This window comes from Amblyraja radiata, chromosome 9 (assembly GCF_010909765.2).
Source record: "Amblyraja radiata isolate CabotCenter1 chromosome 9, sAmbRad1.1.pri, whole genome shotgun sequence".
NCBI classification, from domain to species: domain Eukaryota; kingdom Metazoa; phylum Chordata; class Chondrichthyes; order Rajiformes; family Rajidae; genus Amblyraja; species Amblyraja radiata.
The window spans coordinates 18,626,010-18,651,817 of NC_045964.1; the positions used below are offsets into that span (position 1 = coordinate 18,626,010).

The following is a 25,808-nucleotide window of genomic DNA, read 5'->3' on the forward strand; positions in this document are numbered from 1 at the left end:
GAGTAGGACTGGTAGGGAGTGTGGATTCCATGTTTCTCCTGACATCTGCTTGGGTCTTGGTCTGAAAACCTCATCATACTGAGCCTGCCTTGTAGGACAATTCTGGCCATAATTCTGAGTCTGCCTTGAAAGACAACTCTGATCATATTTCCGTGCCCAGCTTTCAAGCTACCACCGGATTCAGTAAACCGCTTACCCCCTATGGAGGTGTGGGGTGTGTTGTCGCCTACTGATGAAGTTTTGCTTGTCGTTGGTACCTTGATTGGTCCGACAGCTTTTGCTTCCTTCTTCTGGTCTTACCTGAAGAGAGGATTCGGCGGCTGGTTTTTCCAAAGTCACCCTGATAGCGCTGTTCCCTTGCCGGCATTTGTGCGGATATTCTGCCAACTGCTGGCTCTTGAGGCCATATGCATGTGCTTCAGTATGTTCATACTTTAATTCGAGGTCAGTTACCTACTGATCACTCACACTCCCCTCCACTAAGAGTGAGATTAGTAGGCAGCCCTGAAAACAGGTGTTGCCGCAGGCCCCTGAGGATACCTCCGCTGACATGGCCCCTCCAGCAGGCCTAAATGAGATTCTTGCTTTGGGTCAGACTGAAACTGACCGTGAATGCTCCTCTCCTCAGAGCAGGAGACATTTGCTAGATCTCTATCCAGGGAAGCACCCAGTGGAACCTAGATGATTGCAGAAGTATTTCTTTTCTTTTGTGCTTATTATTTATTTTATGTAAAGCACTTTGGTGTCAATGCAAGTTAATTTAAACAGTGCTATATAAGTAAAAGTTACTTACTTCCTTCCTTTCTTCTGTTTGTTCCTGGGAACGTCCCCCCCCCCCCCCCCCTGCTTTTGTACTCTGATTCAGTGGTTTCTTCCATATGTACTTCACCCTCCAATGGGGAAGACATTGGACTGCCCCATGTGTGAGGCTCCCAGTATTGGTGTAGGCCAGGGCTGACACGGCTCCCTCCTTTGGAGCAGGTCATTGTTGGAGCAACTTCTCCAAAAAGTTGCTCCAATGTGGGAGAGTCGTCCTCAGACGCTCTCCGTTGAGGGAGGGTATCCCTTCCCCCCCCCCCCCGGACTCATCTGAGTCAACAGGTTTGTTTGACTTGCGGGTGGTTTTTCCCGTACTGCAGGACCACCAACTCAGCTCCTCCTCCTGCAACAAGTCTCCTGCCGGTTCTGCCGGCGTTAAATGTCGGGAAACAAGACCGTCGCCCGCTACTGGGAATGCTGCGGTCTTCGGCAGCCGACTTCCCCGCGGACCGTCTCCTCGACATCTGGGCCCTGAAACTAAAAAAAAGCTTCAAGCCCGAAAGAACGCAGGTAAGTGATTCAACTTCCCTTACCTGCCCATCCTGACGGACTGGGAGGACACAGCGCCTGCCAGTCCGTCGCGCGTTTGCGTTCAGACGTAATGACGCGCACGCAGACGGACGGCCCTTCTTCACGTAGTCGCTCACGTGACTCCGAAGTAAAATGATGGTTACTGTGCTTTTCCTCTCAGTCAGAATGTTCCTGTTCGAGGTAATCTTTTCGTCCAGTCTCTCTTTCTGATCCTCCTCCCATCCTCCCATTTTTGTCCACTCTCCCACACCCCCTCCTCCTGCCCCCATCATACCTTTACATTCCCTCTCACTCTTGTTTTCATCCATCAACTTCTCACATGTTTACTCCGCAGGCTTTCCTCCCCATCCCCATCTGCTTCTGCTTGCATTTACCAGTCACCGCTCCTCCCATGGTTTCCATTATCACCTTCCCTGCTTATCAGATTCCAGCGCTGGCGGTCTTTGTGTTCCAGTTTATCATCCTCCAGCAGCTGTCCCCACTCTCACCTCCCTATCACCTGCCTCCATATGCATTCTTTCATTCTTTTTTTTTCCATTCCCTCTTTTTTCTCTCCTCTGCCTCCATCTATCACCTACCTGCCTCTGCCTTGCAACCACCTCTCCCCTCCCTCACCTCACTCCATATGCCCTTCATCTTTGTCCCTCTCAGTCCATCAATCACTTCTCATTTCTCTCTCGCCACACTTCCTCTTCACTTTACATTGGCTATCATCCATCTCCACTCTCAGTCCTGATGCAGGGTTTTGACCTGAAACATTGACCACGCCTTTCCATCCACAGATGCCGTTCTACCTGCTGAGTTTCTCCCCACTACTACAATCTATCCCAGGCTCCAAGAGAGGTCCCAACCCGAAACGTCGCCTATCTGTGTTTGCCGATCCCGAGATGCTGCCTCACCCACTCTGCTACTCCAGCACTCCGTCTCTACTTACTCCAGTAGGTAGTTTGTGTGTCCATTACATAATTAATTTTCATTCACAGTCTAAAACGTCATAGTTACAACAACAAACACTTTTCACAGTTTCTAACAATATCTCCCTTGGAGATACTGGAAGATGCCCAATAAACTAAACTTACAAATTGTTCATAAACTAAAAAGACTTGACAGGGAGAGGGAAATTGGGTATTTTTACCCTGTGTGGGGAAGGCCCAGTGTACGCAACAGATTCAAGCCAGTTTAATACTCAGGATATTATAATACCTTCATAGGGAATAGATGGTAACATGTACAATCCCAAAAGCCACTTGCGTCACACTACTTGTCTTGGTGACTTTTCCAAAAATGCAGCACCCCTTTCAATCTGAATATTTACTCTCCTGCCTCTTTACTACTAATCCCATAGCCCTTAATTCCATTAACGTCCAAAAGTCTCTGTCAGCAATTGGAACCTTACTAGCTCTCTTGCATAGACAATTCTAAAGACCCATTAGATCCTGGTTGAAGAAAGGTCTTCTTATCTGTGACGTGAAGAAACATCTTCACGCAGTGGATAATGTTTTGAAATTCTCTGCCATGGTGGTGGTCCAGTTGCTGAGTATATTCAAACAGAATTACTCAGCATTCTTATTTCCATTATTCACAGAGATTATCTACATGTCTGGATTTAATGGCATTTAAGAGCACTTTATAGTGAATGCTAATTCAAGAAGACAGAATTTCTTCAATTATTATTTAATATCTTCTGCGCAAGTATGGATAACATTTTGTGTCACAGCTGTGAGCCATTTGTTATCAACACCAAATGTCTGCATTTAGTCATAAATTCACAGCTTGGAAACAGACCCTTCAGCCACCTTCTCCTTGCCAACCAAGTTCGCATTTTGGGCTGGTCTAATTTGCCTGCATTTGGCCCATGACCCTCTCAACGTTCCTCTCCATATATCTGTCCAAATGTCTATTAGAATTCAGAATTATATCCACTCCCACAGCTTCTTCTAGTAGCTCATTCCAGACACAGACTATCCTCTGAGTGCACATTTTCTCCTGTAGTCCCTCTGAAATATCAATGCTCTCAACACAAATCTGTGCCCTCTAGTTTTAGAATCCTCTACCTTAGGTAAAAGTGTTCACTTTATCCATGGTCTCATAATCTTGTGCTACTCAATAAGGTCATCCCTCAGCATCCTATATTCCAAAGAAAAAAGTCTCAACCTTTCCAACCTCAACCCTGTAACTCAAGCTGCGAGCCCAGGTAACATCCTGTTCAATCACTTTTGCCCTCTTTCCAACTTAATGACAGGCTTCCTATAGCTGGACAACCAGAACTGCACATATTATGTAACCATGGTCTCACCAATCACTTGCATCATGATGTCCTAACCGTATGGTCAATACCCATACTAATTTAAGTAACCATACTGTCCAAGCTTCACCGTTTACTCTACATGCCCTGCCATGATTTGACACACCAATGTGCAATACCTCATACTTGTCAGAGTTAAATTCCATTAGATCTTGATTTAGATCAGTTAGGAAGGTATAGACATCTTTCCTCACCGACTACAATGACAATTTTCTAAATTTACTAACAACATTCATTACATTGTCATCCACATCATTAATGTATATAACAAACAACAGTAGACCCCACACCCACCCTTGTGGCACACTCTGGTTACAGACCTCCAATCAGAAGAAAAAACATCCAAAACTACACTTTGACATCTTCCTCCAAGCCAACTTTGAATCCAATCAGGTAACTCACCTTGGATTCCATGCAATCTAACCTTCCAGCCAAACCTACCCTGTGGGACCTTGTATAAGGACTGGCTAAAGTCCATTTAGACAATCTCCACTGCCCTGTCCTCATCAAACCTCTTGGTGACCTCTTCAAAATTTCTATCAGATTTGTAAGACACGATTTCCCACACACAAAACCACGCTGACGATCCTTAATCAGCCCATCCCTTTCTAGATGCTGATAGATCCTGTCACAAAGAACCCCCTCCAACAACTTACCCACCAATGATGTCAGGCTCAGCATTTAAAGGAAAAACAAAACACACCATGCTCTCACACACACAAGCACACACTCAAAACTGAGGTCATGCTACGTCTGAATGACTCCATAATACACAGGTCAAGGATTTACTAACTTAAGTTGTTCCAAGCTTCAATAAAAAATGAAAACAAGTTTGCTGAGTAAATTTTCTGTGCCATTTTGGAAGCTATTTAGCCATTGTTTTCAAGAGTCAAGTGAATGTTATTGTCATGTGTCCCAGATAGGACAATGAAATGACACAAATAGTTCCAATACCAGTTATCAGTTGAATACAGTTTCTGACTGTTTTTGATCACGCTTTCCATTCTAGTTCAGCATGAAGATAATATGGTGGCAGGAAACCTAGCGATTATTTTACTAACGTTCTATAGCTCATTGCCACAGAAGGCTGTGGAGGCCAAGTGAATGGATTTTTTAAGGCAGAAGTCGATAGATTCTTGATCAGTAAGGGTGTCAGGGGATATGGGGAGAAGGCAGGAGAATGGGGTTAGGAGGGAGAGATAGATCAGCTATGATTGAATGGCAGAGTAGACTTGATGGGCCAAGTGCCCTATTTCTGCTCCTATCACTTATGACCTTATTGAGCAGATGTGAGCAGGATGCTTGTACACACCTTCTTTACACTGTTCGGATTTTTCATCCTGCGACATTTCCTGATGTCCATTTCTGTAGTGTTCACACAGCCAGGCTGCAGAAAGGACAATAAAGGAGGAATTTAGTGAGAGATTATGTCAGTGCCAATGACTATTTGATAAGTTACATTTCATAGAAACATAGAAACATAGAAACATAGAAAATAGGTGCAGGAGTAGGCCATTCGGCCCTTCGAGCCTGCACCGCCATTCAATATGATCATGGCTGATCATCCAACTCAGTATCCTGTACCTGCCTTCTCTCCATACCCCCTGATCCCTTTAGCCACCAGGGCCACATCTAGCTCCCTCTTAAATATAACCAATGAACTGGCCTCAACTACCTTCTGTGGCATCGGGAATAATCTTCCTGCATCTAGCCTGTCCAATGCTCAATTTCAATGTTCAGTTGTCAGCATTGCCATTTTCCTCTCTTCTACTCTGTGGACGGGCAAATCTTTGTATAATAAGTTCCCACTAATAGCCATCATTTATATATGCAAATCAAAAAGAAAACTGCGGATGCTGAAAATCTGAAATTTAAACAGAAAATGTTTAACCTTTTAAGTTAGCTAATATTCACTAGGATTGCAATGCAGTGCAGAGAATCCTTGCAGCTGAGAAAAGAGAAGCTAAAGTAAAGGAGTGTATATCACTCTGGAGCATCACTTGAACCTGAAGAGGAAAGGATGTACGTTCTTGTGGGAAAATCTAGAATTAGGGGTAAATGTCTAAAAACAAGTAGTTACCTATTTAGCTGAGAGATGAGATGATTTTTTTTTTCACTCAGAGGGTCATGAGTCTTTGGAACCCTCTTCCTCAAAGAGTGATGGAAGCAGAATTAGTCAATATTTTTAAGACAGAGGTAGTCAGATTTTTCAACAGTGAAAGATTACCAGAGGTAGGTGGCAGTATGGAGTTGAGATTAAATCAGTTCCACTTTAATCATAGAATGGCAGAGCAGTTTTGAGGGATGGAGTGACATACTCGTTCTCCTAATTCATATATTTGACACTGCAGATTGAAAATCTCCATGCATATATTTCTGTCAACTTTAGTTAATGGCTTAAAGGTGCACAAGCTACACTTTTGATTGAAATACTTGTGTGGAAGCTCCCTGCTAGTAGCACAAAGTTGGGAATGGACTTCTTGTGCCTTCAACAAATATCCAAGGAATGATGGTAAAATTCAAGTATACTCACAACGGGCCGGTGGACATCCCAGAATGCTCTTTCTTGACTGTCTAGGATCTTACGTTCCGTTTTATCCTTCTTTCTGTCAATTCTAAAAGAAGATAATATCAACTTCCAAAGGAAACACTGAATTTGCAGGACTTCTGTTTCTTGGTTGCACTTAAACTTTACAAATACCACAGTCTCCGCAGTTCAGTAGTGTTTCTACTTCACAAACCAAATTCCTCTCTGTCTGAGATATTCTATGGTACGTAGCTTGTTAACCTCTCCTTTTTTATTTTGGTCACTGAACAGTCAATTCCATCACTATACTGTCTTTCCAAGGGACAACTACTATGTTAGCTAATTTGACCAGTCTTTGAGTTATTAGGCTCAAGTTTTCTCAAGTCTTAATAAAAGGGATAGATTTGGCAATGGGCAGAAAAATTAGGAAATAACGTGTTCTGATCCAAAACATCAACATCCTGAAATAGTAACTTTTTTCCTTTCTTCACAGATGCTACCTAGCCTTCTACGTTCTGTATTATTGTTGTCTTGAAAAACCATAGCTGACAATAAATTATCCAGGACACTTTTACTGTAGTCTTGAGTCCCAATAGGATGTAAACGTATCATTACTCAATTTTTAAGAAAGGTTAATGCTTTTTCATTATTTTTAATGCAAGTTACTTTATATCTTCCTGGGGAGAATCTTCTGGGGAGAATCTCCACTGCGAAATCTCCTCAAGATATGCCTACTTTGAAGAAGTTCTCCTCCTCCCTCCGGAGACAGTTTCACAACCTCCTCTCTAACATTGCACCCGCTGAGTTTCTCCAGCATTTTTGTGTACCTTCTTCTTCTTCTTCTTCTTGCGTGTGACGTGCACAGCCTAAAGTTGTGCATCTACATCTATTTGTTTGTGCACATCGGGTTGATTGCATTAGTCGAAACAGGGTGGACCATGTGAAGGTTGCAATCTCCCACCCCCCTGGGGAGAATATAATCTACCAATGGACCCAAACCCCCCCCCCCCCCCCATTAAAATTGCAATGGAAAAAGCGGTCAATGCTCTTCTTATTTACTATGTTGCCTAAAATTCAGGGATGGGCACGGAAGGGAACATTAGGGTGGGTCCATCAAAGGACAACTAGCAATTGAAAATCATCCAATAATAGAAACAGTAATATTTCTCATTTACTGTGAGGATAAAGCAAGGTTAAATGGAATGACCCACATGTACTGTGTTTGGAAAATGTTCACTTTCAGCAAAATTGTCTGCAATATTGGAGCAGGCATGAGAAACATATTGACCCACTCCTTGTTCTATTTCTTAAGTTCTTTGGGCAATGTTCACATAATATATTGACCATCAATCCTCTCCTTTAACACCCACAATATTAGACTGGTTCTAGTTTAAAAACACGTGTGAAACATGAGGTGCCTGTATTCTCAAGTCTTGGTCGTTGTATTCAGCATCTACTGACACAGAGCGAGGGTACACCCACTGAACCAGGCTCTCAAAGTTCTTGTGGAGCTGTAACTATCAACGTCAAGCATGGTGCTTGTTCCTGCATAATGTTCAGAGAATGCATATTTCACCATTGCGAGGACTAAGGGGATACTGTAAAAATAAATTTACTGTGAATGCATAGTTAGAGATACCTCCTTGCTAGTTTCAATTTGAAAATAAAATTTCTCTTTTTTTAGATTTCGCCTGGATTGTACACTATAAACGTTGGGTAGAAATGTATCATTATTCGAGGTACTACTGGGACAAGATCTACCTGGTGACTTTGCACTAAGCCCACTGATATCAAATCTTACTTATTGCTCCGAACAATCAGATAAGAATTATCTATATATAATTAAATCTCTCATCTTGTTTGTGATTCTGTGTGAGTGCTCCCAAAATGGTACATGATAGCGCTACAATTTTTGGACCACCTTACTCACAATTGTCCTGTGGTGTATTTTTTATCAAGTTTTGTTCAGATTGATGTTATATTTTATGTTATTCACATTTTTACTATATAAAACCCCACTTTGAGAAAAATGACGATGTTGCAGTGACAATTACAGCTATGATGTCACAATGGGATTGTAACCCTGCCCGCTACAATATTGCAAATCTCAGGACAGAGTCCTGGCAGCAAATGCAATCGGATTTTTTTCCTGGCAGCAAGTGCAATTGGATCTTTTTAAAAGTTTAAAAATAAGTTTAAAATGAGTTGCCCCGCTCAGTTGGGGGCTATGGGTGAGTGGTGGAATATTGCATTGGGGGAATGGGTTGCATTAGGGGAACGGGTGAGTGGTGGAATATTGCGTTGGGGAATGGGTTGCGTTGGGGAACCAGGCCTCACATGGGGGCTATGGGAGAGTGGTGGAATATTGTGTTGGGGGACCAGGCCTCCCATATGACAGGTGCCACTTCCAATGAGTCCCACTTGGTCTAGTGTCCTTTAAAATTGGTTGAGGAAAGGAAGATCCATTGACACATTTGCTAATTTAGACTTCAGTCTTTAGACAAACAGTTGGAAACAGGCCCTTCAGCCCATCAAATCTGCGTCAAGCAGCTATCACCCCATACACTATCCCACAGACTAGGGACCATTTACAAATTTATTGAAGCCAATTAACCTACAAACCTGTATATCTTTGGAACGTGGGAGGAAACCGGAGCACTCGGAGACCATCCACATGGCTACAGGAACTCCATACAGACAGCACCCATTGTTAGGATCAAATTCAGATGTGTAAGGCAGCAGCTCTACCGCTGCGCCACCCTACAAATTGTTTCCAATCAATACATGCCAATGCAAGTAAATATAATCTGCTTAATGATCAGGATAAAGCTAAATTACCCAAACACGCTCAGCTGAATGCAAGCGGAAAAATGTTTTATTTGGTTTTCTGAAATGATTTATTCATGTAGAGTTCTGAAAGCATCCATCATTTTCCAAACTTGGCATGAAAATGACAATCACAAGTTTTACATTGAACACAAGACTGAACACATTGGCTCATTTCACCCATGTTAACAGCAAGAACTAGCCAACCCAGAAAGGCTTGATATCAAGTGGTTACGCTCAGACTGGCTTCAGGATGTGTTTGGGGCAACTCCCAATAAGGCACTCCATAGCACAGTCTGGTTACCAGCTGCCTATTATAATCATGCTCTAGGCTTAGATCATTCATAAATAATTCCTTAGGAGATCAGTTTGCACATACACAGGAAGAAAAGCCCTGTTATTTTCTATTTTATTTTCACTTTACAAATACATAAGGTTGAGCGTTTACGTACTTTATTTGGGCCTCTGCTTGCATAAAGATGAACTCCCACTTTCTTGCAAATGCTCTTTGCAACCTGGCCAAATTTTCCTGCAGAATGAACAGCTTTGTGTTACAACAGAAAACAGGTTTCTGTTTTTTACTTGTTAGTGCAAGTTCTGACTGGAATCCATGCTGTCGTTTTCAAAATAACTCATTGGTGTTATAATAGCACATTGTCAATTATAAAATTGGTATACCTACGGCTTCATAATCAGCAAGCTCCAATCTCGCTTTATTCTGCATTGTCCGCTTACACAGGTAGATGGCTATGATGGTGAAAAAATGAAACAATTAATTACCCCCTTATAATAGCTTCCTTTCAAAAAATAATTCTGTTTAATTGTTTTTTTCACCTCAGTTATATCAATGGCAAAACGCACATTTTAGTATCCTCCTCACTGACGTTCACTTGTACCAAGAGGATATGGTATTTCAGTTTCAGAATACTTCTGATTTTCATACAAATTCAAGCCTGAAAAAACTATGGTAATTGTGTTAATTTGTGAATGGATCAATTACCTCACAAACACTAAAGGGCCTGTCCCACTTGGGCGACATCGGCGACAGCCTGAAAAGAGGTTGTCGCGGTGTGGTCGGGGCGTGACGCGGGGTGACGCATGTAGTGATGCGCGGTGTCTCCCTGCCGCCCCTGGATTTTGGAATGTTCATAATCTTCTGGCGACATCTGGGTGTCTTATCATGTCGTGCAACCTGTCACACACTGATGTATGCTGTCCTGCGGGTGACGGCCAGTAACGCGGGTATATAAAGCACCGACTTTCAAAACTTTTTAGATTATTTGGCTGAAGATAGCCAGGGGCAAAATGCCCATTAACAATGAAAAATACAAAAGTACATAAATGTACAAAGTACATTATTAAGAAGATCTGAAATGACGTTCTTTCTAATGAAAAAATAAAGATCTTTGTGTCTTGCTGAAGTTCATTGGAGTTGGTGTAAATTGTAATGTTATTGTCAGATCTGACTATTGTTGTTGAATAAAATTTTTGCTTAAGTATGATATTCTTTGAAATATGCCGTTAAATATATACAGTTACTTTTATTGAAGTCAAACCGTTCTTGTTAAACGAATTGTTGTTTTTCAATGTGATGTTATTTTTAAGCTGACGTTAAATAAACAATTTATTTCCTAAAAAGTTATTGGTCCTTAGATTTATTGTAGATTAGTTCATTTCCAATGTGATTATTATACTTCAGTGTAACCTTCTTGTGTTGTGAAGGCAGGTGATGCGGAGTGTCGTGGCTTGACGTGACGGTGACGCGGAGTGTCGTACAACTTGACGGTTTTTAGGGCGACTGCAGGCGTCAGTCACTGATGTTCCCAGTCGCCAAAAAAAATCGCAGATTACTTTTTGCATATGTGAGCATGAGTACTGAAGGGTGTGTTGGCTTTCTAGTTCCAGGATTAAAGATGTCTTCTTGCAGGTGGTGAGAACCATCACATGGGAAGGGAGGATCCAGACAAAAATCTGTGCAGAGCCTGGCAGAGTATATGAAGGAGTAATGTTTCTTGACATGCCTGGAACCAAGGGTCACAGCCTCAAAATAAAGGGTCAAAATATAATTTCCAAATTGATAGGTATCACAGTATCACAGTATCACAGAGATAGTGGCTCAGAAAAATAAATGCATACTCTCACCAATGGGTATAGACCAAACCTTATCACTGAAAATGAGCTATTACAATTTATTTCCTGAGCTAGGTAATGTAAGTAAACATTTTGTAAATAAATAGTTAGGGGTGAAATGGCACTTCATTGATTTAGCAATGCAAGACAGCAATGTGTTATATTGTTATATTTGTTGTTGTGCCCATGAGAATTCACTGCTAACACACTTCAAGTGCAGGATCAAGCAATCTGGTCATTTTACACGTTCAATCAAGACTGGATGAATAGTATTGCCCTCAATCTAACAGACTAGAAATAGTCAGACTCTCCTGATGATTATCATGTAATCACTCCAATCTCCGACATTTATATTGGCTTCAAGAATCATTGACATCTGGCTCGTTGCAGCAATTTAACCACATATGGGACATCCCCAAAGGATGTAGACACAAGACCTTAAAGATTTGAACATGCAACACTAATTTTCCAGTTGCTTTGAGGTACACATTTAGTATTTAAATTCTTCCTGTGTGTTCTCCATCCATGACATTTGAAAGATAAAGACTGGGTTCCGTAGACTATCTGAATGAACATCCCTGAGCATTGTACAGCAACAGAGTAGTGCAGTAATTGTTCTCTACAGACGATTAACAGACAGCAAAAATATTGTGTGCTGCCTCTATTTGTATTGGCCATACTAGCTTTTGGGTGCCGTGTTGTTTCAAGGTCCCAGTCTTATTTAAGGGAATGAATCTTGCATTCTATTTTACTTCGGAGTCACGTGAGTGACTACATGAAGAACCCGCTTCCAACGCATGCGTGTCATATCGCTACAGCGCATTGCACGAGTCAACAGAAGGGTGGAGGACGTCCCCCAGTAACGGGAGAAGGAAAAAAGGACCAGCAAAAGGCAGGTAAGGACTCTGCATTTTTATTCACAGAAAAATGGACAGAGTGAAAAGGAAGCGGTCTGCAAACAAGCTGCCCGAGAAACGCGTTGTAAACGTGGATGAACGGCAGAGACAGCAGCCGTCGGCTCTAGATGCCTCGGTAGAGGAATCAGCTGTTCCAGAAATCATTCTGGCAGCGACGAAACTTACTCACCGGCCGGGAGGCAAAGTTCAAACAAAAACGCACCATCTAGCAGAGCCCGGCTTGGAGCAGCAGCGGGCGACCAGCCCGTATCAATATCGGACCAGGGCTGAACGGGTGCGGGAGACGGAACAAACCCGCTATGAGTGGCTGCATACGGAGCAGCCAGGAGAAACAGCTGACCGGGAACAGACGTGGACCGACAGTCAGGACCGGTGTGGCCAGCGGCGGGACGAGGAAAGCCCGCAAACCAGCACCCGTGAGTACCGGGGACGGGAACAGCTGGGATACAGAGAAGAGCAGCACACTGCTGAAAGGCTGCAGGAATGGGAGCAGCCAAAAATAGCAAGTGCAGCTCAACGTAGAGACCGTCTAAAGGAGCTGCTGGAGGAGCTCCTTCACAGTGGCAGTCCCATGAATGTGGAGACTAGCCACAGTGGGCAGACAAGCCCCATATGGGTACCCCGTGAGGGACCCCCTGAAATCTCGACCTCTTCGGAGGAGAGTGGGCAGGACCCTGATGGGCCAGACCCTGATCACACAGCTTCCCATGATCCTGAATCTGCAGAAAAACATACACTGCTGGACATGGTGGCTGATTACTTCAAACCAAGTCAAACAGGGGCAGACTTGGATTCCAGGATGGCAGCCAGTATTAACTACATGTCTGGCCATCAACTCCAACAACAAATATTCACAGAGACACTGGCCAGACATCTGCCACCTGGTAACTGTGATGCATTACAAATCCCCAGTGTCAACCAATGCATTTGGAAGCATATGGGGAGGGACATCAGGAACCATGATCTCAAAATCCAGAAAGCCTTAAAGGGGCTTACGGCAGGGATCACAGCTTACATCCGCACCCTGGACAAAACAGAGCAAACTAAAGGCCACCAAGACGCACTAGCCCTGTTCTGTAATGTACAATATGAGCTGAATAGCATGCGGAGGGCTGCTATTCAGCCAGCACTGGATCCTAAATATGCAACAATTTGCAAACAAAGAGCCGTTAAAACCCCAACCCTTTTGTTTGGGGAAGCCAAGACACTGGGGCTCATCAAAACCAGCGCAAAGGCTTATTTTGGATCACGGTACCAGCCACATGGAAGACCGAAAAGTGTGGCTTATATCAGTGGCAGTGCCAGAACCCAATATAACCCGCAGCAGCCTTCTTTTAGGGTATGGCCAGGGACGGCCACCCTGGAAGATGCGGAAGCCTAAACCTCCAGTACAACCACGAACACGAATAAAAACAAAACCCCCTTTTTTCAAAAAACAAAGAAAATAATACAACCACCAGTAACCATGGAGGTAGGTGGGTGTGGTTCTTTTGTAAAAAAGGGACCCACGACGGTGGGAGGGAGGTTGCAATACTACAGTGACGAATGGTGTAAAATCACTACAGACTCGTATGTTCTAAGCAGTATTCAGGGTTATCTGATAGAATTTACTCATCCCAATAACCCCCCAGTACAACATACACCAGAAAGGCATTTCGTCCTTACAAAAACCGAACAATCTAAAGCCCACATGGAGCTACAACGATTGTATACAAAAGGTGTGATTGAGCATACTACTCATGAACAATTAAAATTTGTATCAAACATATTTATTAAAAATAAAAAAGATGGGGGTTGCAGGATTATCATTGACCTTTCAACCCTAAACACATTCGTTCAATATGTTCATTTTAAGATGGATACCTTTATCACTGCTAAAGAATTAGTATCAGCTGGTTTCTATATGGCAAGCATTGACTTAAAAGATGCATACTATACAGTACCCATCAGAGGGGAACACAGACGGTAGTTAAGTGTAAATTGATACCAGAAACTAATATGGATTATCTAGGATTCACCATTAACACGGTCAATATGTTAGTAACTTTACCAATAAATAAAGCCGCAGCCCTACAGGAGGATTGCAGCGAGCTTCTTAACACCAACAGACCCTCCATTAGACGGGTAGGCCGGATAATTGGGAAGATTGTGGCTACATTCCCGGCCACACATTTTGGGCCATTACATTATCAAAATTTGCAAAGAGCAAAAATTAGAGCACTCAAATTTAACAAAGGTCATTTTGATAGACCTATGGAGCTGCCTACGGAAGCTATAATTGAACTACAGTGGTGGGAACATAGCATTAGGTATTGCTCCAACCCCATCATTATTGACAACTCGTCTATGGTATTACAAAATGGTGTATCCAAAGAAACATTTGGATATCGGCAACATACCTACCAGGTAAGCTAAATTCAGTGGCAGACACCAGGTCACGCAAATTTAATGAAAACACGGAATGGATGTTAAATAAAAATGTATTTGCTGAAATTACAGCAAAATATGGTAGACCAGATATTGATATTTTTGCGTCCAGGTTGAATCACCAATTACCAAGGTATGTGTCCTGGGAACCAGACCCTGGGGCAGAAGCTACAGATGCTTTCTCACTGCATTGGGGGAAATGGCGTTTTTTATGCTTTTCCCCCATTCTGCCTCATCAATCGGGTACAAAGGAAAATTCAACAATATTCGGCATCTGGGATTCTCATAGTACCCGATTGGCCTACTCAACCATGGTATTCGGTCATACAGGGGATGGTGTTAGAACCATGTTCCATTATTGGACATAGCCCGAATTTATTAATTCATCCAGTAACTGGGGGGGGGGGGGGCAGTCACCCATGCCATAAGACTATGGATTTGTTGATTTGTAGAGTCTGAAAGACCCACTACACGGCATGGGGCTGTCAGACAGGACGATGAATCTCATCACATCCGCACAAAGACTGTCAACACGGAAGCAGTACCTCGGACACATCAAGAAATGGGGCATATACTGCTTTGACAACAACCTAGACCAAAGGGCCAAGAACATTCCGGCCGTATTGGAATTCTTAACAAACCTCCATTATGACAAACGATTGGGCTACAGTGCCATCAATAGTGCCAGAAGTGCACTCTCCAATTACCTATCACAAGGAACGGAGCGGCACACGGTGGGAACGCACCCCCTGGTAACAAAACTTATGAGGGGCATATTCAATGCAAATCCCCCTAAAACCAGGTACTCCAAAATCTGGGATGTGGGTGTCGTTTTAAACATGCTGAGGAGCTGGTCGCCCATAAACAGCATTATCACTGCAGAAACTGACCATGAAGATGGTTATGCTCATGGCGTTAGTTACTGCACAACGAGTCCAGTCATTAAGCAAACTGAGCCTGGACTCCTTGATCATCTCACGAGAGAAACTGGTGTTTGTCATACATGAGTTAATAAAACAAAACAGACCAGGCTCATCGGGTCAAGTGATTGAATTTATGGCATATCCATATGACGAACGTCTATGTATAGCAAGACATATCTAATTATACATGGAATATACTAAGAGCATTCGAGGTCAGGAAATGGCTTTGTTAATTTCTTACAAGAAACCGCACAAAAGGGTCACGACCCAAACTATCTCAAGGTGGCTCAAATGTGTCCTAAAGATGGCAGGAATAGACATTAATGGTTTTAAATCTCATTCCACCAGGGCTGCAGCAACATCCGCAGCAAAAATTCTGAGGTACCCACGGACCAAATCCTCAGAATAGCAGGATGGTCATCCGAAAGGACTTTCCAAAGGTTTTATAATAAACCAGTTTTGGAGCCATCATCATTTTCGGAAAGCATTTTACGTTCAATATTATAATTTGCCCGAAGGGTTACAGGGCTATGATTTCAATTAATAAATGTATTTTCTCGTTATATCACACAAGTCTTTGTATAAGTGTGTCTAAAATTGCTAATGATACTCTCTCCCAATACCCAAGGCAGTTGTGAAGCATGGACTCGTTCCACGGCATGAGGTCACAGAGCTTTGAAATCTTCACGTAGTCACTCACGTGACTCCGAAGTAAAATAGTAAGATTAAACGAGAACTTACCAGTTTGAAGTTTGATCTGTATTTTATGAGGAGGAACGTTGAGGGAATACGTGCCCTCCGCTCCCACCCTCCTATGATCATATCAAAACTGGTATCTCTTTGATAATCTTACTATGTTAGGTCATTATAGTTTCTGTGACCTCACACCGCTGCTTTGAAGAATGACACGCATGCGTTGGAAGAGGATTCTTCACGTATTCCCTCAACGTTCCTCCTCATAAAATACAGATCAAACTTCAAACTGGTAAGTTCTCGTTTAATCTTACTATTTTAGTTTTCTAAATACTTTACAGGAAATTTGAATGATATATTGGCTTTTTGGAAAATAATTGTAAACACTACATCCTTGAGGTTCAGCCGTATGATCATTTCCTCCCATATTCTAGAGGGGAAAATGGTTTGGCACTGATGCATCACATCAGGCTGAAGGCTGCTGTTAAATGTTCTGTGACAGGGCTAGATGAACTTGGCATTGAAACATTCTGCATGGAAATATGGAAATATTCAAATCTCAATTTCTATATTCCTCATCATTATGCAGCACAAAGTTCACCAAAGAATATAGTCATAATGAAGTTGCAACATAGAAACAGTCCTTTCAGTCCTTTCGGTGGGCGGCGCGACTCTCGTCAGCAGCAGCCTCTGCAGTCCGTCTGTGTTTTATTATTTTTTGTCTCGTTTTTATGTAGTTTTTGTTTTTTTTTTTGTTGGGGTATGTGTGTGGGGGGGTGGGGTGCGGGTGGGGTGGGGGGGAGGGGGTAACTTTAAAATCTTTCCACTGCACGGGAGACCCGACTTTTTCTTTGTCGGGTCTCCGTTGTCGTTGGGGCTGCAACGTGGAGCGGCCTCCAACACGAACGACCTGGGGTTCCAGCTGCAGAGCTGCCAACTACTCACCGTCACGGGGCTGGCCGAGTCCGGAGCGGGTGGAGCTGTGGTGGAGCGCTGCTGCGGCCCGACCCCCGGAGATTCGGAGGCTGCAACTGCGGGTTTGGCGGACGGCGGCACCGGGAGCCCGCGGGTCCCTGCTGGGAGACCGCTTTTCGGGGCTTCCGCAACGGCGACTTCTCCCGCCCGAGTTGCGGGGTTGAAGAGCACCTGAGCGGGGCTTTACATCACCGCGGGACTTTGCGAGTGCACGCCGGGGGCTCTACCAACAAGACCCGGTGCACGACCTTGCATCACCCGGCGTGGCTTTAATGGCCGCGGGACAATCGCCATCGCCAGCCGGGGGCTTTGACTTTGACTCTGACTCTGACATTGGGGGGAGAGTGCAGTGGAGAGATAAGTTTTTTTTGCCTTCCATCACAATGATGTGATGGATGTTTGTGTAAACTGTGTTGTGTCTCGGGTCTTTTTGTTTTGTAATGTATGGCTGCAGAAACGACATTTCGTTTGGACCTCAAGGGGTCCAAATGACAATAAATTGAATTGTATTGTATTGTATTGTATACTGCATTTGCGCTGACAAACAAGCAACCATTTTTACACAAATCCTACTTTAACCCATTTTGTTCTCCCCTCATACCATCGGTCTATGTACCTAGATTCTACCTGTCGAGATCAGTCTTTGTGGAAACATGAACTCATTGGAAGGCACACAACATTAAAAATCACAGGTACACAAAATTGCTGGGGAAACTCAGCGGGTGCAGCAGCATCTATGGAGTGAAGGAAATAGGCGACGTTTCGGGCCGAAACCCTTCTTCAGACCATCACAATTCTTTCAGCAATTACTTTGATCCTATGTCTCTCCTTATTCTTGTTTATTAAAAACTCTTATCTTCAGTAGCCTTTAGAATTGACTTTTGAGTATAAGCTATTCACTTAACGCTGCGAAAGAGAAAAAAAAACATATTCTGAACTAGGCTTCTGGTTTGTGTTCCAGTCACTGTGAAATGAATCTCCAGTATTACATGGCGGGATAGTGGTGCAGCAGTAGAATTGCAGCCTGACAGCGCCAGTGACCCAGGTTCAGTCTTGACTAAGAGGGTTGTCTGTACGGAGTTTGTACGTTCTCCCTGTGACCACATGGGTTTTCTCCGGGTGCTCTGGTGTGGGCTGAAGATCCTGTTCCTGTGCCTAACTATTCAATTTTCAATGTTCTATGTGAAACATTCCCTTTATTTATCTTTGTTGAGGTTATTCACCTGCTGATTGCTTCCTGTGCTGTCCACTATAATTTGTAAAAGTCATGAGGGATACACTTACCATAGTCTGTGTTTTCTGGCTCCCAACAGTTCGATGGCCAAAAATATGGAGCCTACAATGAAGATGTATTTGTTACTGCACTGAAGGTAACAACACTGAAGAGATTAGAAAGCCTTGCTACATGTTTGCTTGTGCAACCAAGTCTACAGAATCCTGGACAATAACTCTTGAAACAATAGCCAAGTCAAGAGTCAAGAGTGTTTTATTGTCATATATCCCAAACAGAACAATGAAATTCTTACTTGCAGCAGCACAACAGAATATGTAAACATAGTACACTGTAAACAATAAAATAAATGAAAAAAAAAGTTTGGTATATATTTAAAATATCCTAATTCTGGATGTGTGGGAAAGAATTGCAGATGCTGGTTTTAATCAAAGATAGACACAAAATGCTGGAGTAACTCAACGGGACCGGCAGCATCTTTGGAGAGAAGGAATGGGTGACGTTTCGGGTCGAGGCCCTGAAGAAGGGTCTCGACCCGAAACGTCACCCATTCCTTCTCTCCAGAGATGCTAACTGTCTCAATGAGTTACTCCAGCATTTTGTGTCTAAAACTGGACATTACAGTTTTCAGGCTCCTATATCTACTTCCCGATGGCAGGAGTGAAATGCGTGTGTGGCCAGGGTGGTGTGTGTCTCTGATGATTCTGGGAGCCTTTTTGAGACAGCGACATGTAGATCCCTTGGATCATGGGGAGGTCAGTACCCATGATGGACTGGGCAGTGTTCACCATTTTTTGCAATCTTCGTCATTCCTGGGCATTTGTGTTGCCCAACCAGGCCGTGATGCAACCAGATGCAACTTCAAATGACAAGTATGAAGATGTGGGCTCTTGTGTTAACAGAGATACCAAATGCTGCAAGTCAATTTGAATCCTCCAAAATGAAAGAAAAGATGTGAAGTGCCAACCAGCAAAGGTCCAATATTCCATGTAATCTAGCAGCTTGTGTGAATTATCGATGCTGTTTGTAAGTAACTGCACTTCACAATGTCCTTGGCACATAGGCACATATTACTAAAGAGGAAAGAACAATTTACCACAATACAAGGTTTCAGATCAATATTCATCGTGTAAATGTGAGTCTCCGATGAATACAGTTTCTGTTAAATGTATATCTTATGGAGATTTGCTACTTTGATATTTTGATTCAATGATTCCAGTCACGGCCTGGGATAACAGGAATCTAATCATCCCGAGGTAATAATAATAATATACGGTTGTTCCTATAGCATGGGGATTTTAAACAGTTCTGCTGCGTGGAACCATTTCATTTTGTTTACTGTTTCAGTTACACAGATCCTGGACACACTCCAGTGTCAGAGCCAAGGTGCACATGGGTAGGGTGAGTTCCCAGCCATTGACTTTTCCATAGTCCATGCTGCCATGAGAAAATCCCGACACACTATTCCAATCCAAACTCTGACCCCACTATCCCCTCCCACAACCCCCACACCATTACCATTTTATGATAGGAAACTTTGCAGCAAAGGAAGTTCTGTCAGCTAATCTGTGGAAAGGGACCAACTCTTAGAAGTAAAACGTTCACCTTTTCCATGGATATTAAGACCATAAGACATAGGAGCAGAATTAAGCCATTCACCCCATCAAGTCTACTCTGCCATCCAATCATGGCTGATCTATTTTCCATCTCAACCCCATTCTCTTGCCTTCTCCCTGTAAATGTTGAAGGCCTTCCTGGTCAAAAACCTATCAATCTCTGCCTTAATGTCTTGGCCTCCACAGCTGTCTGTGGCAACGAATTCCACAGATTCACCACACTCCGGCTACAGTAATTCATCCATCTTTATTTTGAAGGTACGTCCTTTTTTCTGTGCCCTCTGATTCTGGGCTCCCCCATTGCTAGAAACATCCTCTCCCCTCTATCTAGGCCTTTTATTATCTGGTAGGTTTCAATCCAATCTCCCCCCCCCCCCCCCATCCTTCTAATCTCCAGCGAGTTCAGACCCAAAGCATGCAAACACCCCTAATACGTTAACCCAATCATCCCCGGTATCATTCTCGGAAACCACTTCTGGACCCGCTCGAAAGCCAGCATATCCTTCCTCAGATATGGGCCCAAAACCAGCTTATAATATTCCAAAGAGGACTCACCAGCACCTTGCTTTTATATTTTTGTTTCCTCAAAATGAATGAATTGATGCTCATAATGTTGCCTAATTTAACAATTTAAAAAAAAATGTAGATGGTACCTTCCCGAAATGATCAATAGATTTTTAGATGCTATAAGAATCAAGAAGAATGGGGTTAGTATTGACAAGTAGAGCTGTGGTAAAAGATCACCATGAATTTACTGAACTGACCTTTACCTCATTCTACTTCTTAAATTATGACACTCAGACGTCGGTGTAGGAACCCATAGTATTCAAGTTAAAAAAGTCCATTTGTTTTTGGAGCTCCCAGACATGAACAGAGCTTGATTGGTTCAATCTCACAGAGAGAGAAGTCAAAAATTGCTGCTCACAATAACTAAAACCATGGAGAAGGGATTTTTGACACTTGCCTCCAGCCTTGTCAGGGGCAGATCGGATGGGAGAAATCAAATGTGGAAAATTCAGTTTCCACGCTGGCTTGGAGGTTTCCTGCCCAAGTTATAGTGGAAGAACATTAATAAGCTGCTGAATTGTGATGCCTCAGTATTAAGGCAGCATTGGCAATTGAGCCTTTCCACTTCAAATACCTGAGGATGAAAGATCTCCGATTCCAGAGAAGAAGGCATGGTTGCTCACCTGAAACCTGTAAAACGTCCCATCATCTTTCAATGTCAGAACGTGGTCGGAGATAGGAAACACATATCCTTGAGCAGAAATGAGGCTCCCGAAGTGTATTGCTTCACCTGTGAACAGGGGAAAAGAAAAGATGTTTTGAATCTCAATGCTACTGCAGTCCTTCTGAGCACTCTTCCCACTTTATGTTTCCTTTTCACCATAACTCACTGTTATGCCATGGTACATTTTTAGTTATTGCTCATTACCATTGCAATTTCATTACATTTGGTTGATTTCAGATAGATATTCTGCATAGAAATTAAAGTGCCTAGCAGTGTTTATTTCATTTTTATGAGATTGATAATAGACTTTTTTCTTTACGTGAATCTGATAATGATTATTTCTGGGGTGAGTTAATGTAACGGTAAAGATTTGTCTGCCCACTACTGTATGAGATTTCCATGTCTGGAAATTTCCCTTGTCTGCCAATGTCACTGTTCTATCAGGGGCACAACCTTCCTCACCATCAAACGCATCTACATGAGGTATTGCCTCCAGGAGGTGGCATCTTTAATCATGGATCCCCACCATCCGGGATTAATCTCTTCTCACTGCTACCGTTGGGCAGGAGGTACCGAAGACTGGCATCCCATATCACCAGGTTCAAGAACAACTTCTTTCCCACAACCATCATGTTCTTAAACTGACCTGCTCATCCCTAATCTTAGTGTGCAGGAAGGAACTGCAGATGCTGGTTTACATCGAGTGTAAACTCAGTACCGAGTACGCTCTGTCCACCGTGGCCTTTGCGATCTTCCAGTTGCCAAACACTTTAACTCCCCTTCCCATTCCCGTTCTGACCTTTCTGTCCTAGGCCTCCTCCATTGTCAGAGTGAGCCCAAACACAAATTGGAGGATCAGCACCTCATATTTTGCTTGGGCAGCTTACAACCCAGCGGTATGATCATTGATTTCTCTAATTTCAAGTAACCCTTGAACTCCCTTCCTCTCTGTCCCTCTCCCACCAAAGTAATCCTAGCAGATTCACTGTTGCCCTGCTTATATTCACTGTTTGTATCTTCTCATTATCATCTTTTTCACAGCCAATAATGGACCATTGTGGACTCTGCCTTTCCGTGATCATCGTTGCTGGCTTTGATTTGTTCTTTTCACACCTTTCATTCATTTGTTCATTGTACCTTTTAATACCTCTAGTTTCCTTCTTCCCTGACTCTTAGTCTCAAGAAGTGTCTCAAGCCGAAATGTCACCTATTCCTTTTCTCCAGAGATACTGCATGACCCACAGAGTTACTCCAGCATTTTGAGTCAACCCTAATACTACCTTAGCAATGGAACAATTTGAACCACCTTTTGAAGCTATAGGGTGATTTCACGAAAGGTCACTGGAGCGTAGATCCGCACCCACGTGACCGAAAATTTTAACTGGGGGACAAACATCACTTCCGGTACATGTTAGTGAATGGGAAAACACGCACTTTCACACCCGTTAAAAACATCGAAAACGGCCAGGTTTTGAGCTGCAATTTACTGAGACCGTCCACAGCTACCTAAATTTACAGTTAAAAAAAAAGATAGAAACTAAGGTAAATACAAGAGGGAGCTGAAGGGGCAAAATAAGCGGAAGTTGATTGCGGACATTTTTCATGGAGATTTAAAGATCCAAAATATCGGGAATTATCGCGTTTGCTCGCTGCATTTCATCAAAAGTAAGGCATTATTGGCTTTGTTATCTTTATTCATTTGTTAGATGAAAAGTATTTAAAGTTAGAAATCCTTCAGTAAAATTGCAAAATCGCCCATGGTTCTCGGGTGGGTTTTAACATGCAAAATGAACACGCTTCTGAAGCTACATTCACCATTTAAATATCCGTGAATCATAAATGCGTCTTGAAATAAATTTTACTCAGATGCAAGCTAAGGAATGGTAGAATTCTCAGCTGTTCATTTGACAAAATCAGGACATTTTGACAAAATCAGGACATTTTATTATTAGCCAAAAAATGTCCTGATTTTGTCAAATGAACAGATATCACGGCTCAGTTAATTGCAGCTCAAAAACCTGGCCGTTTTCGATGTTTTTAACGGGTGTGAAAGTGCGTGTTTTCCCATTCACTAACATGTACCGGAAGTGACGCTTGTCCCCCAGTTAAAATTTTCGAGTCACGTGGGTGTGGATCTACGCTCCAGTGACCTTTCGTGAAATCACCCTATAGACTTGTTTTCAATTTTTTGGCATTAATGTCTTGTTTTGCAGTCTTTTCCTTTCACTTTCTTGTAATATATATAATATATATTAATATCTTTATATATATATAAAACTTTATGTTCTGTACACTGAGTCTACGTGCCTGTGATACGTAAGCTTTTCATTGTACATACATCACCATACTTGTACCTATGACAATAAACTCAACTTGACATAAATGACACAAGCTTTGAGGAAGAGATCCTGATTTACATCTGTCTTTTAAAGAGAACTAATGTTTGCTCATTTCACTCTTTAATGAGCTGGCTAATTTTAATATTTACCCCTTTGTTCTGAGCTCTTGCTTCAAAGGAAATAGCTTTCAGTTCATCAAATGCCTTTATTACTTTAAACCTCTTGGTCTCAACATCCCTCAATTCTCGGACCTCACAGAAGAACATTTATAACGAGATTTATACCAAGGAATAAAACTTGCATTTGCCTATCAATTTTCTCAAAGCACTTTTAACCAATAAAATACTTTTGAATCAGTTTCAATTAATGGCCCCATAATTTAACCATGGATGGCCTGGTATCATTCTGCACTTTTTAAGAGTTAGTCTATGGTTCTGACAGAATTTGAGTCATTCAGAGATATAACACAAAAACAGGCCCTCAGCCCAGCAGAGTCCACACCAATCATTGACAGCTTAACATTAACATTAACTTCATAATTAACACTAATTTTAAATTAATCCCATTTATTTTATTATCTCCACAGATTCACCTACACACTACTTAGCAATTTAGATTGTCAATGAGCCTACCAACTTGAATGACTTTGAGAGATGGGAGGAATCTAGTTTACCTGGAGGAAACACACATGGCCGCAGGAAGATCGAGCAAACTCCACACAGACAGCGTCCAAGATCAGCAATGAACCAAATCCTTGGCGTTGTGAAGCAATGGCTCCACCAGCTTCATCATAGTGCAGCCCATTGAGCACAACTCCAGGTAGGATATGATTAAGCATCTCTTTCCCACTTTTCAATTCTACTGAGCAAGGTTGTGGGGAAGTATTTGACAGAGGGATTTTGACCAAAATTGTTAACTTGGTTTCTCTTTCCACAGATGCTTCCTGACCTGCTGAGTGTTTTGGGTGTTTTGTTGCAGTATACAGATCAAAGAGCTTAGGGGTTGTGCAGGTCTTCAATCCGAATAATGAACTCAGTTTTCTTACCCCAGACGCAGTGTGGTCTGCAGGACATTTTCTTTTCTTGTTCCACATAACCTTCAATTCACCAATCTTTCAAATATTTCCAGTCTCACGAAAAGTAATCTACTTCCCCTTTAAATACCTTGAGTCCCTTTGCTACATTTGATTTATAATTAATGCTCTGGGTTAAATCCTCCAATTATCATATTACTATTGGACTTATTGCTATGGATATATTTTAAAGCCCTTTGTTGTTAAGTGAAATCACCTCAGAAATCTTTTTGACTGTGATTCATTTGACTGGCCCAGCTCCTCCTCAAAAAGTCATCCAGTCTTGGTTCCACTTTGGTCTTCATTGTTTGATTGATTGATTATTGAAAGGTACATCACGGAAACAGGCCATTCAGCCTACAGAGTCCATGCCAACCCATTCACAGTGGTTCTATGTTATTCCACTTTGCATCCATTTCATACACACTAGGGTCAATTTATAGAGGTTAATTAACATATAAACTTGCACGCCCTTGGGATGTGTGAGGAAACAGGAACACTCAGAGGCAACCCATGCAGTTACGGGGCAAACTTGTAAACTCCACACTGAGAGCACCCGATAAGCTGTAAACAGCAGATGTACATTCAGAATTTTTCCTATACAAGCCACATAATTAAACTTCTTTACCTGGGTCTTCAATATTCAGGCTCTTCATCAACCACTGTACGATGTCTGCACCTAAAATGGAAAGGTGATGGAAATGAATGATTGAATAAGGAGCCCAAGGCAAGTGCATTGTTATTACCAGGTCTATCTGTGAGTTTTGAAGGAAATTACATTCAGAATAGACTGGGCAGAAGAGTGGAGAGGGAAATCTTGGCACCACTTAAGCAACAAACAAATGGTTAAGGATAGGAAGAGTGCTGTTAGGTGAATTAAACTGACTTAATCATCCATAGGTAGCCTGAGACCTTGTTCCAACAACAGTCTTAATCACTCCCATGCCAATCGCAGAAGCTTGAATTCAAACTCTCCCATGACTTCACTCCATCAAGCTACAGTATATTGACATCATTAACTACCACTGGAAAATGCCCAGCTTCTCAAATGCTATCCTAACAAAGTATGGCTGTCCGTTTAGTGCAGAATGTTTATTATATTGACGGGTGCATGCTCACTGTGAACTAGATTGCAATTTCTGAAATTTGTTTCACCCTTGGCTGTCAAAGGAATCTTTGATATCAACATTCTGGCTTGAATTGGACCATTGTTGTGTCAAAGTGAATTGGTCAAAGATTGTTGTGT

The 25,808-nt window shown here is 42.4% G+C and overlaps 1 protein-coding gene across 2 annotated transcripts in view; it reads right to left on the minus strand.

Annotated features, from left to right (window-relative positions):
* Nucleotides 1-25,237, minus strand: part of rgs6 (regulator of G protein signaling 6) — a 63,833-nt gene extending 38,596 nt beyond the window's left edge. The window contains exons 1-7 of one of the 2 annotated variants that reach the window (XM_033026810.1): nucleotides 25,191-25,237; nucleotides 21,111-21,217; nucleotides 18,358-18,409; nucleotides 9,691-9,755; nucleotides 9,461-9,537; nucleotides 6,189-6,261; nucleotides 4,968-5,042 (exon numbers count right to left, since the gene is read on the minus strand). In XM_033026810.1, coding sequence (XP_032882701.1) covers nucleotides 4,968-5,042; nucleotides 6,189-6,261; nucleotides 9,461-9,537; nucleotides 9,691-9,755; nucleotides 18,358-18,409; nucleotides 21,111-21,217; nucleotides 25,191-25,218 — 477 coding nt within the window. In that variant the 5' untranslated portion in view covers nucleotides 25,219-25,237. Of the gene's footprint in view, nucleotides 1-4,967; nucleotides 5,043-6,188; nucleotides 6,271-9,460; nucleotides 9,538-9,690; nucleotides 9,756-18,357; nucleotides 18,410-21,110; nucleotides 21,218-25,190 lie in introns of both variants that reach the window. The other variant, XM_033026809.1, reaches the window with a different exon arrangement.
* Nucleotides 25,238-25,808: the final 571 nt, after the last annotated feature.